Source organism: Eulemur rufifrons, chromosome 19 (genome assembly GCF_041146395.1).
Source record: "Eulemur rufifrons isolate Redbay chromosome 19, OSU_ERuf_1, whole genome shotgun sequence".
NCBI lineage: Eukaryota > Metazoa > Chordata > Mammalia > Primates > Lemuridae > Eulemur > Eulemur rufifrons.
Window position 1 is genome coordinate 73082746 of NC_091001.1, and position 12820 is coordinate 73095565.

Genomic DNA, 12820 nt, shown 5'->3' on the forward strand with positions numbered 1-12820 from the left:
ACTCTTTATTTGTTTGAAATATATAATGCATTATTATTGACTATACTCAACTTGGGTACAATAAATCTCAAAACCTTTTCCTCCTGTCTATCTCAGACTTTGTAACCTTTGATCATTCCCATTTCTATGTACATTTTATAGATGAAGACATTGAAGTGTAGAGGGCTTTAGTGATCTGACCTGAGGTCACATAGTTAGTTAAATTAGGGAGCCATTTTTTGAATCTAAGTGATCCAACTCCAGGGCCTAAGTTCCTAAGTTCATTGTTTGTCTATCTTAAACCATTATTGGACATAGCCGGAGCCTCACAGGAAAGAATTATCTTTTCACAGGCTATTTTTATCATTGCTTCCCCTACCCTCTCACTGTTACCTGTTAATAAAAAATGACAGTTATTGGAACCATTGCTAGCAGAAAGAGACTTTAATTAATCCTATTCATTCTTGAGACGCAGGTCAGTTTCCATTTATAGTATTTCACAAAATCTTTTAAAATTTCTAACCATTTTTCCCTGTCCTGAGTTCTCCTGACAGTACAATATTTATTTTATACCTTCATTGACTTGTTTTTACATGTCTTATTATCTTTCCTAGAATTGCTGTGTTTTGGAGTTGGACAGGGCCTTAAAGAAAAGTCTGTTCCCCCATTTTCAGGTTTTATAACTTCACTAGGTTGAGTTTCTTTCTTTTTTTTTTTTTTTTTTTTTTTTTTTTAGACAGAGTCTCACTTTGTTGCCCAGGCTAGAGTGAGTGCCGTGGCGTCAGCTTAGCTCACAGCAACCTCAGACTCCTCGGCTTAAGTGATCCTACTGCCTCAGCCTCCCGAGTAGCTGGGACTACAGGCATGCGCCACCATGCCGGGCTAATTTTTCTATATATATTTTTTAGCTGTCCATATAATTTCTTTCTATTTTTAGTAGAGATGGGGTCTCGCTCTTGCTCAGGCTGGTCTCGAACTCCTGAGCTCAAACGATCCGCCCACCTCGGCCTCCCAGAGTGCTAGGATTACAGGCGTGAGCCACCGCACCCGGCCTAGGTTGAGTTTCTTGAACAGTATCACCTCAGTGTTTGTTGATTGTCAGAAAACTATTAGCATTGCTCTTATCTCTTTATTCGATATGACATTATTTATAATGTCATTTTGGCAACACAGATACAGTGTTTCAAGTTCTGGTCAGTCCTCCATTGTGCTAGTGTGATAGTACAATAGTGGAAACTAGTTAATTAGAACTAAATTGATTTAAGTGTTTTAGGCAGGGATATAACAAACAAGTTGGGAAAGACTTGAATAAATAGTTGAAATCAGAGTTTGAAAACAAAGCCAAATTATAGCTAGAATCTTAAATTAATAACATTCAAATCGTATTTAGGAGAATGGAATAAGTGTTTCTTGAATCCCTGCTATGTGCCAGACATGGTGATGGGCATTTAAAATATCTCAGTCAGTACTTAATGATATTTACTAACAGAAATTAAGGGCTTTGTAATAGTATCTAACAGTTTACAGTTCATGTATATAGCTTTCCTCCATAGAATTATCCCTGACAATAAAGGAAAGTCATATATATATACCTTAGGGGACCTAGAGATCAAAACCAAAGCAGCCTCTAAAAATGTGATTTTTCTTTGATGTCAACTTCTTTATCTTAAAAATTAAGAGGTATTTAAAATTCCTCCTATGAAGAGTATATCCATATTACTATGAAATTTTTTTCCTCCCAATTGTTCACAATCCAGAGTGGGATGAATTACATTTAGCCTGCGAATTCAAGAGCCCTTTGGCACACATCAGAATGCTCCATGGGTTGAGCGTAACCCGATCTTGAGACCATAGGCCTATGGTTATTTGATCCCCACAGTGGCCCTGTGACCATAGGCCAAGAACACTTGCTAAGTTAGGTTTTGTTTGACTCCTTACTATTAATAAACGTTACGTAACGGTGTAACATTTAGTTTTTCTTTTTTCTTTGACCTCTAAATTTTTATGGCATTATATTTATCTACTCTTAGAAGGAAGTAGCTTTTCAGGTAATCTGAAGGCTATTTCCTCTGTCTTTTGCTTTGTATTTCATTTTAGTGAGTGTGTGTCAATATTTTTGTATTATTTAAATATATTTATTGAATTATTTGAATATTTATCATGCATTGTATGAATGAAAACCCTCAGCGTGATTTTAAGTAACCTCTTATTTTGGGTTACAGGTCTGTCAGGTTGGAGATATTTAATCATTGTGTATAGCCAGAATAATTTGGTCATGTAGAAAATAGGTTTGAATGAAAAGCATTTTATGGTAAAAAATAAAAATAGATGCAGGTATTATACTAATGCACAATTTAGAGTGAGTTTAAAATGTAGTTTATAAAGTTTCTTTAACATTTTAGGTTTGGTTTTTACTTTATTTAGTGGCCTTTTAATTTTGTAGGTGAAGCAAATTAAAATGTGTCAAGTCCAAATGGGTAGAATAATGTTCTAATTTGAGATTTCTTTTTTTTCAATTTTTAGTTGTTGACCTCCTCTACTGGAGAGATATTAAGAAGACTGGAGTGGTGTTTGGTGCCAGCCTATTCCTACTGCTTTCATTGACAGTATTCAGCATTGTGAGTGTGACAGCCTACATTGCCTTGGCCCTGCTCTCTGTGACTATCAGCTTTAGGATATATAAGGGTGTGATCCAAGCTATCCAGAAATCAGATGAAGGCCACCCATTCAGGTGAGATGTCTGGAAAACAAAGCACACAGTGGCAACAGTGTAAACAGGATTTGTATTGAGACTTCATTTTATTATCTGTAGAGTAACAGGCATACATTTTTTTTCTGCTTAAAGATAATTATATAGTATATGTTTGCTAAAAAGCTGTACTGAAAGCATCTGCTTTTGAGATTTCCTGAAAGTTGTTTCAAAGGCCTATGATGGAAAAGACTGTTTATGTATCATTAGCCTAACTCTATTACTTGTTTGGAATATTTATTTATTAGAAGTAGGTATTGGTTATCTAATTTACTTTAATGGAAGTTGTATCTTTTTAACATGATTAAGATTGGTGAGGGTTATATTTTTTTATTGCCTACTTTTTATGCTGTGTGGTAGCATGTGCTATCTGATGTTTCATACCTTTCTTTCCAGTAGTATGCTTATGTTTTTCTCATATGCTTTTCCTTCATGGCTGTGTCTTTTCTTTCTTTCTCTATGCATTACTTTTTTATTATTTCTTGGAGAGCTTTATTTCAGCATCTTTTTGTCTCTGAATTGTCATCTTCTACTCTTATTTTGACAGGTATACTCTAGCATTACATACCTAATTACTATTGAGGTATACCTCATACTCTGCATGTTTTTTCCCCCCACTCATTTTTATTGAGATACAATCCACATACTATAAAATTCATTGGTTTTTAGTATGCTCACAGAGTTATATGAATACCCCCATTTTCATCACACCAAAAACAAACTTCATACTTACTAACACTAACTCCCTACCTAGTCCCTGACAACTACTAACTCACCATGTTTTTAAATGAACTCTTTCCCTCAAACTTGTTCATTTCTATCAGTAACACCACTATTCTAGTTTTCAGGCTTCTGTTTTGATATTATCTTCGTTTTCATCTCACATAAAAAAAGCCACTAAATTTTATTGTTTACCACTTCTCCCTCAGCCTAGACCAGGAGTCTATAAACTATAGCTATGGTCAAGTCCAGTCTGCTGCCTGCTTTTGTAAATAAAGTTTTATTGGAACACAGCCATGCTCTTTCATTTGGCTGGTTTCATACTATAATAGCAGGTTTCAGTTTGAGAGAAAGTATAGGGACTTCAAAGCCTAAAATACCTACTGTCTGGCCCTTTGCAGAAAAAGTTTGCTGATCCCTGGTTGGACTCCACTTGTTACCAGATTAGATTGACTTCTGGGTACTTCAGATTACTTCAGCTCTTACAGATATTGTCAGAGTAATTTTTCTAAAGTACCACTTTTACCATATTTTGAAGCATAGAGGCCATCTATACGCTATAGGATGAAGTCCAGATATCTTTGTCTTGTCACTTACTGACCCTGTTTAGGGCCTGTGCCCATTTTCATGCTGCCTTCCTTAGCTCTCCAGATGCCTTACTTGTATTTGGTTCTGTGTTTGATTCAAGACCCAGCTCTGAAGAAGACTTCCCTAACACTTGTCCAAAATGATCTGAGAATTCCTTTTCTCTTGCACTATGGCTTTGGAAAGCTTTCTAATTGTTTTATATATAGATATCCTTTTTCTTTAAATACATTGTGAGCATTTTAAAACCGTTTTGGGTAAGGCAAGTCTCTGTTTGGGTATATGAGTATGTACCTGCCTAAAACATTATCCAGTTGATATTAATGGGTAAACCTAAATTGATTTATAAAGTTTAAAAGAAGAGACCTCCTAAATTATTTTGCATATTGTAAAGACTGGTGTTTTGTTTTACTCTAGCTTTCTCTAATTGATGAATTAATGATGTTTTGTGAGTTTGGAGGAGAGACCAACATTTGTTGAATGGCTCCTATATTGTCTGGCCTTTTATGTACATATTTAATTTTCATTATAACTCTATGAGATAGGTGGTATTACACCATTTTACAGAGCGGGGGGAATTTGGAATTCAGTAACTTGAAAGTGCAGCTTCAAAATGGTAGGGACACATCATGTCACAAATCATAAAGAAATGTTTCTAATTATATTGAAATATATAAAAATGTTGTCAAGCCAAAACTTCTAAATTTTGTACAGTATGGATTTTATACATCACTTGGTTTTAAAGAAGAGCTAGTTGGACAGTTTTTCCTAGTTCCCCCAGTCACACTAGTGAAGAAAGTATCATAGTTCACATCTAATAGCTGTGGTCATTGGAAAAGAGTGATAAACAGTGCTGGCATTGCATTAGTACCTCATAAATGCCAGTTGAATTAATGTAATTATCCACAGGATGTCATTGATGGAAAATACTGTCTTTGTGCCTTATGGTCAGGTGTCTTGTCTTTAGCAAGAACCAGCAGCAGCAGTACAAACAAGCAGAATACTTCATCCACAGTTATATCAGGCACTTTTCTGTATTTATTAACAATTATCTAATGGTGTGTTAGACCATGTACTAGCAAAGATAATATTCCTGGTCCTTAACAGTTTATACTCTAGTAGGAAAAATATATAAATATATACATGTCTGTATTTCAGATATGGCTCTGCTAAATACTATAAGAATAACACAAAAGAAAGCATTGTTAGACATACACAGAGTGAGAGATTACATTAGAGTCTTATGGAAGAGAGTATCAGATGAGGCTTCATGTATGGGTGCGATTTTGAGATGGGGCTGACTGGCTAGATAAAAGCTATTGCCAGAGGTGAGAGGAGAGCATTGTGGATTGGGGAAACAGCGTGAAGAACAAAGACATTAAAGTTTAAAAATGTTTAGTGAATGACTCATTTCTGGCTGCATCATAGGGAGTAGTGCGAAATAAGGTTGGAAAGATTTAGGCAAAGTCTCTGGTCGAAAAGTTGGAATCACAGAATCACAGGTTTGAGCCTGAAGGGGTTTATAAGGATCTGTTTTTCTAATTTACAGAATTGGAACTCTAACCCTGAGAAGTTAAATTTGTTTCCCAAAGTTACATAGCTAGGTAGTAGAAGGTCTTCTAACTCCTGCCTGAGCTCAGCCTAGATAGCAGCATCTGGGATAGTTCAAATAAGGCTAATCTGGCATTGGCTGACAGAATGGATTAGGATGTAGACAGATCAGACTGGTTTGGTGACTGATAGAATATTCTAGTTTGTAAATAATGAACACTTAAAATAGAGTGACAGCACTGTGAATAAAAACAAGGAGGCATACGGGGGCATATTGTAGAGGTAAAACTATGGGACAAGGAGTTGTCTAAGAGGACTGTTACTTCCAGTGTAAGTAACTAATGTCCACAGACATGGGCAGGTGATAGCAGGGTGGGGGGCACTCCTTCCAACAGATATGAGAGAACACTTCTGAGTTGGTTCTACTCTGCCAAAATAAAATGGCTTCTTTGAAGCAGTAACTAATGAAACAGTTTCTTACATTTCTGTGGACTTAACCTTCTCCCCACCCCCATTACAGTTGTCTTTTTAAATTTAACAATTCCAGCCATCTCAGTATAGATTAAGTCATCTAGATGGACAGTAACTATTAGATATTGCTGGAATTGCCAGTCTACTTTTGGCAGCGACTTTACATTCTGGTGCCTGAAATGGGGCAGTTTCCCCTAAAGGATAGTCTGTAAGAGTTTAGGATTTAGAAATCAGTAAGATCTTTGTTAGGAAAACTTGATGACACAACATAATGTCAATTTAAAGAAAAAACCAAATCGATAATGATAACTACCATTTATTGAGTGCTTCTTTATGCTCAGTTGTGTTCAGTGATTTACTCATGGAATCCTCATGATAATCTCTGTCTTATAAATGAGGAAACTGAGGTTTAGAGGGAAGACTAAGTAACTTTGCACAGTTACCTAGCCAAGTAAGTGGCAGAACTTAAGATTCAAGCTCAGACCAGTCTGGCTTCAAAGTGTATGCTTTTTCTATTCTAGTCAGCTTATTCTTTCCTTATTCTAGTCAGCTGACAGTGCGTATCAATAAAATACCCTTTACTTGGTGAGTTTTTGTGTTTTGCTTTTTGGAAACAATAGGCTTTTATAGTAGAATATTAATCTTTTATAGATATGTAATTGCTGATTGACATTCCAGTCAGTGACAGTTATGATGTGTTTTGTTTTCTAGGGCATATTTGGAATCTGATGTTGCTATATCTGAGGAGTTGGTTCAGAAATACAGTAATTCTGCTCTTGGTCACGTGAACTGCACAGTAAAAGAACTCAGGCGCCTCTTCTTAGTTGATGATTTAGTTGATTCTCTGAAGGTAAGTTTATTTTGATTTTCATTTTTTACACACCCAGGATTTAATAACAAGAGTTAAGAATGTACAATTCTATTTTTCTATATTCAAGTAAATGATAAAGATGTAATTAAATCACAGTGCTATAAACTTGTGTTCTAAAATTCAGAATCCGATCAAATAAGGATGGAGGAATGTGCTATTTCTTTTTAAAGGAAAATAAATTATAAATTCACACTTTTGGAAATCATAAAGATTTAAAGTGAGAAGAAATTAAGAGAGATTTTGACTGTAAAATAAAGATTATCTAATGCATTTAATACTAGATGTGATTTATTCTTGAGTTTTAGAGTCTAGCACTTTTGGTTTCTTAGTTTGTATGTGATTCATATATATACACATGTAAGCTATTTCATATCTTGAACTCTTTTTTGCAGCGTTTATGCTGGAAAAGATTTAGTATTCTGAAACACTTAAATTATCAGTTGGTAATCATTGGAAATTTTTGTTTATTTTTTGGATCTTACTGCATAAGCAGCTATTAGAGTTTCACCTTGCAAATAAACTCTCCCAAAGTTGTAACTGACTCAGAACAAGTGCTAAACCATAGTCATGTAATTTGAGCCCCAGACACTGGAACTGTAGTGCTTTTCCTTTACATAGAACTTGTCCATTTATGTTTTGTGTGCTATTGCCTGGGACACTCTGCTTAAGTCAGAGAGACTTGTTTCCAATCTAAGCCTGGGTAAAAAGGAAATATGGTGGTAATTATCAAAATTTTTCTTTCCAGGTGTGGGGTGGGAAAAATAATTTTTTTTCTTTTCCAAGAGGAATATTCTAGTTTGCAGTTTATCATACAAACAAAGGATATCATAAACGTAAGATGATTGGGACTTCAGACTCAGAAAAACAATATCTGAACTGGTTTAAGTGCTTAAAATGCTTTTTTTAAACAAATGTTTTAGCCTTTATAAGCCAGTAGATGATACATTAATTTTAGCTGTGTCATTCTCTTATTTTAAGTCTTGGAACCTAATTTACTTACTAATAACATCAGGGATAAATAATTTACTTTTTTTGTTTATCACTTTACTGTTTTGTATAGAGTGGTTGCATTTAGTGACTTATTCTTTATTAATGCTTTGAAATGATCTGAGGTCAGTCTACAAATAGATCAGTGTTAATGTTGTTTGGCGTGTTTAATTAGTTTTAAGAGATTACAAATAAAAATATTTTGGAGGAATTGAAATAAAACTTTGTACATATGGCCTAGAGGAAACCATTTGCTATTCATTGAAGTGATACCTTCAATATAGCTTGACTCCTGGGGTAGAACATATGTGAAAAGTCAGTGAGAAGGCGATACTAGTACGATTTAAGATGGAAGGTTTGTAGGTAGGAATTAATTGAGAAGAAACACTATAACTAGTCATAAAGAGCTTTAAACAGCAAAGGGCTCTCTGAATTTAGCAATCAAAGATTGTTAAGGGAGAGAGGTGACTTCAAACAGAAGCATTGTGAGATTGATAAAGGAGAGATAGTCATTGGTTTTACAGACTTAATAAAAATGGCAACAGATGTAAACCAAAAGTCATCCTCTGTTTGTACAAGGTAATAATGAAGGCAGCTATATGTCTGTAATTTAACATTTTTCCTGAGAGGAGAGTCACTCTGGAAGAAATCTCTTTAAAAACAAAACAAAACAGTGATCTAGGAATGTTCATTATATTCCAGTTTTTATAAGTTTGAGTGTAAAGTTTCCAGTTGCCTTTAATCAAAAGAAAACATTTTATTAAACTTATGTCATCCATACACAGTCCTATATTTGTCAAAGGTAAGAGGAGTGAGAAATCTGCTTTGCACAGGTATCTAAAAATAAAATATGAGGAAATTTTATGACTAAATTATGTGAGAAGTAATTTCTTTGCTGTTAAATCTCGTTTTAATTTCTGTGGAAAATCATCTTTGAAAAAAGCAATTATGTTATAGATGAAGAAGCTAGCATAAATGAGAGAAACTGAACTTGATAAATTCCTTGTGTTGAGTGACTTTGCGAATTTGAGAATAACAGAAAGTAACACAGAATGAGATAGATTTCCTTTCTGGAACACTGGTTTTATGATGTTTTAAAATATTATTTAAACACCCTTTGTTTATTAATATTGGGAAAAAAAAGACTTGCATTAGAATTATAGTTTGCTAATTCCCCCCTCGCCCCCCGACCCCAAGGATTAGCAATACTTTTGAAAAGAAAAAAAATAAGAGAAGAAAACTTATTTAAATGATTGTTTTCCCTGAGTTGTATTTTTGGCAATCCTAGAGCTCGAGGAAAGCTACTTGCTGACTTCCCCAGATTGCAATTCATTTAGGGCTCCAAATGAATAACAGTTGCTTCATCATGGTAGGTAGCACATGAAGTGAACCTGGTATTTAGATCTCAAAATCTGTTGAGGCAAAAGAGTAAGGCCAGGGTATCTGTCTTTGTCTCCTCATGCCAAGGTGTGATGGGTAAGAAGCCCTTGATAATTCAGATGCACACTCTGGTAATATACATGAAGGGTCTTCCTTGATAAACTTTGTGATTCTGCTACATAAAAATGTAATTAAACCCTTTCTTAATGTTATTGTATGTGAGCAGTATAGATTCCACCTGTTTCCACTGACTATACGGGTACTACATAAATACAAAATACTTCCTTAACATGTCTCTATTAAAAAGGGAAGCTAATAAAAAGAAAACAGTCTTGGCTCTTTATAAAATTTTTTATTCTGGGAGTGTATTCTGTATTACTTTTTGCCTTTAGTCACAGCAACTAGTAGAAATCATTCTCTCACCCTAAAGCAAGCAAAAAATGTTTTTTTCAATTCCCCCCCCCTTTTTTTTTTTTACTTTTCAACATAAAGGGAAAAGTTCATTTACCCCTTTTTGACTGATTTATTTTACTTCCTCATATGCACAGTTTAAATCTGGGGGAAGTTTGCTCGTAAGTAGCCCCAGTCTTCCCAGTTGATAGATGAATTTGTGATCTTCTTTAAATAACACTGAGTTTTAAAAATTTTATAGGAGCAAGCTTTTTATTGGAATTACTTTGATTTTATATGAATCATAGCTAGGCAAATGGAAACCATCCTAATTTCAAGATAATGCAGTGGAAATTATTCTCATTTTTAGTTTTTGTCATTTAGAAGAATAGACATTGTATCAAGCTCTGTAGCTTATATAAAATAATAGCTTTTAAATAAAAACTCTGAAAGAGGCTTCTCTAGAACTCACTGTCTGCATAAATGTGGATCTGTTTGGTGCCTTCAAATTTTATATTATCTACAGTTCTAGATTCTGAATCATAATTATCACTATTTCTGTTTGAAACCTTCTTCCTCAGAAATTGAAAATTTTAGAGCCACTCTTACTAGCATGTGAAGCTTTTCTTCTCCTTGCTTATTACCTTCTTTTGAGCAGTGAAGGAGGAACCTGTTCTCACAAAGAAATAGCCAAACTCCAAGGCTTATCAGTCCTGTTATAGAAGCCCTGATGTGAAACAGTGGGCATCACTCCCTGGTCTAGGTCTGCTGGTGGTTGACTTGGGCAAATAAAAATGAGACATGTTCTGCAGGTTTCTCCTTTTAAATTTTTGTGAAATTATTTTATTCATTTTGCTCCTTTGCAATTAACTACAAACTTCTAAGTCCTAGAAAAGATTTTAAGCATCCATAGATAGTGCAACAGTCCATTTCCTAGTCATGAAGCGTGTAGCATGAAGCTGTAAACCCTGGGCCATAAGCCCCACCCCCAATTATAAAAGAAAAACATATGACAGTCCCTACTGCTGTGGGACCAGGCCGCGGAGCTCCACGCACCCCTCCGTCACCCCCGTGGAAAAATTGCAAAAGTGTCTTCCATGAAACTTAGGGGGAGAAGGTGAGTGGCAATTGAAGCCTCATCTGTATTTACAGCTGCTCCCCTCCCCACCCCTCGCATCATCACCTGAGCTCTGCCACCCACCCACCCACCTACCCTCTGGCGTCCGTGGAAAAATTGTCTTCTATGGAACTGGTCTCTAGTGCCAAAAAGGTTGGGAACTGCTGCCCTGCTGGACTCAGCTTTAGGGCTAATTGAATAAGCTTCTGAGACTTACTAGAGGGTTCTTGTCTTTTGAAACTCCAAATCCCAAAATGTTATCTAATAATTTTACTTTCTAGGGACTAAAGCCAGGTGTTTTCAGCAGAGGTTCTTGTTTTTCTGTAATATGGTTTTGGACAATAAAGACTAGATTCTGTATGACACTAGTTCTGGGACTTTAACTGAGAAACCAAAATTGTAAGAAAATTTCTTGCTATAGTTGCCTAAATAGGCAACCATAATGTTTCAGAATATAATCTTAAAATCTTTCACTCTGAAAGTGAGTGAAAAGCAGGCCCGAGCTCCAGAAATAGCTGACTCAAAAGAACATTAAAATCTTGCCCTTAGGCTCTTAGGCAGCTATTAACATACATACATTTTGACAGTTTCCTTTCACATTTCTCAGGCTCACAGAAATATTAGAAGAGAAATAGGCTGAGGATGTAGAGACAAAGTATCACTAACTACTGAATGAGTCTGAAAGTGTCACAAAAGCTCAAATAATTTTCAGTTTTAGAATGCAGAAAAGTTTTGAAATTGTCAGAATTGCCAAAGTAATTTCTGAAATTTTGCTAAGCACTCTCTCCCTGCATTTCCCTTTACAATGTCCCTCAACCCCAAATTGAGACATAAATCTGTAGAGCTCTTTAATTGGGTGATAACATAGTTAAATTTAATTCCCTTATTACTCTGGAAGAAAGACAAACAAGACATGCCCTTTTTCAGTACATATTTGTTAAATCTTCATTACATTTTGGATCTCTTTCCTTCAGTCTCATTACTGCCCAAAGGAGAGATGAACTTTGACTTCCACAGTTAATAAGTATTGCTTGTAATATTGCAAAGTATTTGCTATAGGATTGCATGGAATTTGTAGGTCCAAAATGAGAGCTGCCTGTTACTTCTTTCAAGGGGTGTTCTTTTATTTTTTAGTTTATTTTTATTTTTTTATGCACATTGAAGACATAGATAAGTGGTGGTTATTGCCTTTTTTCTGCCTTGTTATAACATGCACATTTGTGATAGATTCCGATTAATAATGGTTACTGTCTAGGTGGCTTTATAGGTTCTGTAGTCAGACAAACCTGACATCACTGTAATCTTTCTATGTCTTGGTTGACCATTCTATGGGGATAACAACAATATTTAACTTTTGGGGGTTATTATGGGATTTAGTTGACCTAATGCATATAAAGTATAGTCACCTCTGAATAGCCTGGCTTTTAGGAAGAGTATCCTCAAAGAGGCAGGTGATATTTGAGCCCCCTAGATGGCCCAGGTGTGAAGTCTTGGGCTGCTTCTCTCCTTGTGGATTTGGAGTGAGGCCTTGTCAGTGATTGTAATGACCAAATTAGGACTTATTTTTAGCTTGTGTGTGTGCTCCTATCTGGAGTCTGTCATGTGAAGGGTATCTTTATTGCTAAAGCAATTTCTTCTAAAACGTGGACGGTCAATTCTTTTCCCTTTAGATTTGTGGACAGTGGTGGATGAAAATAGCTCTCTTGCTCTGTAGTAAACTTGCGCAAGTGTAGAAGTTATATTTAGCTTCTGCAATAAGAGTATATAAAACTGTGTGAGAGGGAAAGGGCTTGCTAACTGGAGTCATCCTGTCTGCCAGAAGTTCCACAGCAGTTGCTGAGAACAAGGCAATTTTTTTTTTTTTTTTAATTTTCATTTGGCAGGTGTTAAGAATGCCTTCATTTACTCACTTGAACATGAGTTAAAGTCACTTGTAGGGGGGACCAGAGTGTTGCTATTTGTAGAACTGACAATTGGTAGACAAATCCACTGTGTCTTCCTAACCTTTAGTAAGTCTGCT

General features: G+C 35.5%; 1 protein-coding gene across 8 annotated transcripts in view; it reads left to right on the forward strand.

Annotated features, from left to right (window-relative positions):
• The window catches only part of RTN4 (reticulon 4), a 73156-nt gene that overhangs the window by 56327 nt on the left and 4009 nt on the right, over window positions 1-12820 (forward strand). For all 8 annotated transcript variants that reach the window (XM_069495307.1, XM_069495306.1, XM_069495305.1 and 5 more), the window contains 2 exons: window positions 2503-2710; window positions 6767-6905. In XM_069495307.1, coding sequence (XP_069351408.1) covers window positions 2503-2710; window positions 6767-6905 — 347 coding nt within the window. The remainder of the gene's footprint in view (window positions 1-2502; window positions 2711-6766; window positions 6906-12820) is intronic.